We start from the raw sequence: 5,315 nt of genomic DNA on the forward strand, positions 1-5,315 counted from the left end.
AAAGAAAGAAAAGAAATATTTTTAAAATATGCAATGAGACATGAATGCAGTTTTCCTGTTTCTTAGGAAACACATTTTCTTTCATTCCTCCTAAGACACACCTCTCCATAATTCCATCTGAGCTCTATTTCCATTTCTTCCCTTTCCAGATAGGGAAAGAACTTGTTATAGTTGAGGAAAAAGAAGAAAGACTTAGTTCTTCCCTCTTGCATGCCAGAAACTGGATCAAAGGTGTCAGATCTACTTATTCAATGGCTTTCAGAGGAGATATGCAGGAGGCCCCCACGCAAGAAGGAAGGTCTAGGGGCACCTCTCTGCGGTTCCAGAGACCAGGAAGAGCTCAGTACACCAAATATCTTTAGAACTTAGGTAAGTAAAATATTACTCCATTTGGGGCAATTTAATTAACCTGTACCATATTATTATGACAATCTTGTATTACTTTTAAAGGCAAAAATCGCAATTACTTTTGCACCAACGTAGTAAATAGTGTGCATTGTCTTTCCCATAGATAGCCACTGCTGCATTAGGGAAATCTGTGTGCAGGAAGGTATTGATGGTTTGGTACCTCCCTGTCAGCCTGTCAGCAGGTTGAGAGCAAATATTGCAAGGGTACCCTGGAGTTGAAGAAATTGCAAGCATTGAACATTACATTTTTGCACATAAATGCTATGTAAAAAAAGACATTGATCAATCCAGTGTACTCAACAGTGGTTTTTACCACAAATGCAGAAGTCTTTGCCTGGGACGATATTTTACAATGTTCATTGGTTTCCAAAAAATGAGTTAATACTGGGGCATAATTCCGACTATTCCTCTCAGGGGAAGTGTGGATCAGGTCTGAAAATGTGTCATTAAATTAGGCTGCAAGACAAGTTATGCCAATAAAATAAAGAGCCCGGGTGAAGTGCCTTGTGTCTGTTAAAGACAAAATCATGCTGAAGTTACAGAGAATTTTGTTTTGATTATAGAGTTCATAACAGAGATTTTCTTTAATGTTGGCTTATACGTTATTCCTGCTTTACATAAAACAGTTTTCTATCAAATGTCATAAATATCAAAGTGGATCGACTTGTACTAGTTCTGCCGGCAAATGAAGGTAGCTGGAAATGTACACAGGAAATCTACACAAGGGACAATCAGAAAAACCTCATGAGCATGATCTGAATACAATTTTAGTGGCTGGGAGTGGTAGCTCACACCTGTAATCCCAGCACTTTGAAAGGCTGAGGTGGATGGATTACCTGAGGTGAAGAGTTTGAGACCAGTCAAGCCAACATGGTGAAACCCCATCTCTACTAAAAATAGAAAAATTAGGCAGGTGTTGTATCGAGTGCCTGTAATCCCAGCTACTCAGGAGACTGAAGCAGGAGAATCACATGAACTCAGGAGGCAGAGGTTGCAGTGAGTTTGCGCCACTGCAATCCAGGCTGGGTGATAAGAGCAACACTCTGTGTCAAAAAAAAAACCCTCCAAAATTGTAAAGATGAATATGGTTGCCAATTGGGTAGGTTATGGTCTGAGCTATTTCTTAAGACACTTCAATAAGTCTGATGCATCATAAGCACAGATGTCTCCAGGAGCCAGGCGGGTGTCATCACTGAACAGATAGGATAAAAGTCTGGAGGGAGAGATGGAGTCAGAGAACGGCCCTGAGCTCGGGCGCTTTCCACAGACGCAGCTGTTACTCAGCTCTAATTGATACAACACCAACGGTGCACCAACCAACATCATGTGATTTTTAAAGATAAGACAGTGATGAAAACCTTTAGTGAACTATTCCAATGTTAAGCTTTATCTCCCAAACCAAACATTATAAATAGCACTGTGTATGCTGAAAAGAAGCACCGTTTAGCCAAGTACATGCCCTGGGGCTGCGGTCTCTGTCTTTCGTCTCATACTATAGATACTTGAGTGCAAGTCTTTCTACCCAGTGTGACTGTCAGCATCACAGAGGGGATACTCCTTTACATTCATACATCCTTATCATTCACCTTTACATTCTCATCACCTACAAAAATCATCACAACATACATGAAAAAACAAACTCGCCTCATGATAAAGCTGCTAATGAATGTCGGCCAGAGCAGGACTTCAAGGCAGAACACTATTAGCTGCACATTGAGTCCTCACCAGGTCATCATTGTGTCCACATTTACCCAGGGTCTCCACTGATAAAATTATTGCATTTCTAAATGACAGGAAAATGGGATGGTAGTAAAAATTATGCAGATTAACTCTTGGAAGGTATATGGTATTATTTAAGGGTCTACTTTCCATTTTCTAATCTCAAAGCTAGACCAGAGATTTAACATCTGTTGGTACCCAGGACTTACCCCTGCAATTCACTTCCCACCTCTGTACAATTTCCCCACATCACCCCCTGTGCCCAGAATGCTCATCTCTTCCCTAAAGCCCCTGAACACCCCTGCTTATCCTTTAGGGCTCTGCTGAAATGAAACTTTTTTGGAAGTCTTCCTTGTTTCTCAAGCCAAGTGATTTCCTTCACCATCAGTGTCCCCATGAAACCGTGTTCACACAAGTTATATTACCTCTATCACCCTGTAATACAATTATATGTCTACAACTACTTTCCTGTGTTTCTCTGAGGACTAAAAATAAGTGGATGCTTTGTGTATCAAATTGTACAGTTGACTTCTATACTTTCAGTAATACAGTGCTCTGTCTTTAATGTTCATTTTGTAAATACAGAAACATTTTCTTGTTAATATCACAAAAGGAAACTTATCAGGAAGATGAATGACAACCCCAGAACACATTGTTTTTTAAAAAATGTCGTAGGCTGGAAAGAACACAGGAATACTGAGTGCTAGGTTGGAATCTTTCATGATACCAAACGTTCATGCCCAAATGCACATTGTCTGCCAGATTTTACAACTTTCCTCAATGTGTTTTTAGGCTGTGTAACTTTACACAAAGTGGAAGCAATAATGAGGGCAAGACTTAAGAGAAGTGGATCCAATGCAAGAGAAGTAAAGAAAAAACTCCCTCAAATATGTGGAGCAGATTGTTTTAATTATCTACAGAACCTTGTACCCCAAGAAAGTAGTAGCTCAAGTTTCCAACAAAGCGTGGTGGATGAGATGGAGAGCATTTGTGTGAGAGAGAATCAAGGATATTACTAACAATGAAAGGGAAGCTAGGCTCCTCCTGGGCAAACAGCCCTCTGTGGCTCTATTTGTTCTAACTACTATGCCTGCCTTCATGTCATTTAGTCAATTAGGGGCCTGCCAGAGGACAGTCACAAAATCTGTGGTCATTCGGCAGGCAGCATATCGTTTTCATCCAGAGTCCAAATCCAACCAGCAAAACTCTGTCTTACACAGGATGACTTAGAATTAGAGTCCTTAGAGCAGAAAGAGCAACAGGGCTGTCCTTGGGTATCTGTTGCTCAGCCAAGTCATCAGATAAAAAGGCTGATTGCACAAGTGGACCATGCATCAGTTTGTGGGTTTCTGCATGACCAAGAGTCAGACCCTCCCTCCTGGCTCTGCTGGCCCAACCCACCAGGAGATGCTTTATTTAAACAGTTCCAAGTAAGGGAGACCAGCTGCCAAGGGAGACCCCTGAACCCCAGAACAACCAGCTGGATCAGTTCTCACAGGAGCTGCAGCTCAGAGACAGGGTAAGTCAACAATCCCCAGAGCTGGGAAAGGAGGGACAGCGACGGGGCAGCACCTCAGGGAGAGGTGAGCTGAAGTTAGTGCTTAGGAGATGTGGCACACTCTGGGGACAGGAAGAAAAGGAAATGGGACCAGAGTGGCAGCACAGGGCCCTGTGGGTTGAGACACTACAGAGTGTGTCATAGCTGAGACCAGATCAGGGAGTAGTTACTTCTCTTCTTTTCTTACAGGAAACATGGTTCCAAAATTGTTCACTTCCCAAATTTGTCTGCTTCTTCTGTTGGGGCTTATGGGTGTGGAGGGCTCGCTCCATGCCAGACCCCCACAGTTTACGAAGGCTCAGTGGTTTGCCAAGCAGCACATCAGTATGAACCCCCCTCGATGCACCATTGCAATGCGGGTAATAAATAGATTTGAACAGCGTTGCAAAGACGAAAATACTTTTCTTCGTACAACTTTTGCAAATGTAGTTAAGGTTTGTTATAACCGAAGTATGCGCTGCCCTCGTAACAGAACTCTCCACAATTGTCATCGTAGTAGCTACCGGGTGCCTTTACTCCACTGTGACCTCATAAATCCAGGTGCACAGAATATTTCAACCTGCAGGTATGCTGACAGACCAAGACGGAAGTTCTATGTAGTTGCATGTGAAAACAGAAATCCACGGGATTCTCGACGGTATCCAGTGGTGCCAGTTCACCTGGATACCATCATCTAAGCTCCTGTATCAGCACTCCTCATCATCACTCATCTGCCAGGCTCCTCAATCATAGCCAAGATCCCATCCCTCCACGTACCCTGGGTATCAGTATCTGTCCTCTTCAGTCTCCATACCCCTTCAGGTTTCCTGAACTGAAGTGCCTTGTGAACCCCACAATAAACTGCTTTGCAAATTCATCTGGAAAGGTCTGTGTGTCTTCGTCGGCCACTCTACTGTCATTTAGTGACAGTCTGCTCTAGCGATATGGGTTTATCATGAATCTCTCACCCTCAATATCTGACCAAATTCCTTAATTCCCCCATCATCCTCCATGTGATACCTGATTCCAGGCCTGCCTTAAAAAAATCCAATTGAGCCAACTAAGCATTGGTCTCCGTCGCCTTGATATCTCCTCTAAGCAATTTTCCATCCACTGACCTCTCCCCCAACACCAGCCTATAACTTGTGTACAGATCTCCACTTGTTTTAGTTGTATTCCAGAATTGAGCCCAGTTAGATACCGAGGTCCCATTTGATGCTTTATGGTCCAACTATGGTTTTTATTGACATGATTTCTATACCAAGAAAAAAAGAGCTGCAGTGAATAAGTTGAAAATGCACGTGTTTCATTACAATTTATGAACGACAAATTTTGATAGAATTGAACTTTATGATAGAAAACACCAAAACAGAAACAGAAAAAGTCAAGAATGCTATATATATGCTTGGTTTATAATGCTATAAACCAGATTTAAAAAGGTTAATCTCAGTGATATATTCCTTTTAAATGAGCACATCAAATCTCCAGCTATTAGTAATTGTACTGGAGGTGGAACCTGGGTTTGAGTCAAATGTGCAATGAGATAAATTGTTCAGACAGCAATAGGGACAGATTGTAATACTGCCTGGAGGAGAGGTGGCCATCATTCCCAAAACTCCCATGTCCTGGAGATGAGGAGCTGCTGGTCACG

The 5,315-nt window shown here is 42.3% G+C and overlaps 1 protein-coding gene across 1 annotated transcript; it reads left to right on the plus strand.

Moving 5' to 3' along the window:
• The first annotated feature begins 3,599 nt into the window (after positions 1–3,599).
• Positions 3,600–4,541, plus strand: RNASE3 (ribonuclease, RNase A family, 3). The gene is made up of 2 exons (XM_011976206.1): positions 3,600–3,646; positions 3,875–4,541. Exon 2 carries the CDS (start codon positions 3,880–3,882, stop codon positions 4,360–4,362), a length of 483 nt encoding a protein of 160 aa, XP_011831596.1. The 5' UTR covers positions 3,600–3,646; positions 3,875–3,879; the 3' UTR covers positions 4,363–4,541.
• The last annotated feature ends 774 nt before the right edge of the window (positions 4,542–5,315 follow it).

The sequence above is a fragment of the Mandrillus leucophaeus genome, unplaced genomic scaffold, assembly GCF_000951045.1.
Source record: "Mandrillus leucophaeus isolate KB7577 unplaced genomic scaffold, Mleu.le_1.0 Scaffold163, whole genome shotgun sequence".
Classification (NCBI taxonomy): Eukaryota; Metazoa; Chordata; class Mammalia; order Primates; family Cercopithecidae; genus Mandrillus; species Mandrillus leucophaeus.

Coding starts and splice junctions, on each gene's coding strand:
- RNASE3 (XM_011976206.1), top strand. CDS start 3,880: ATGGTTCCAAAATTGTTCACTTCCCAAATTTGTCTGCTTCTTCTGTTG.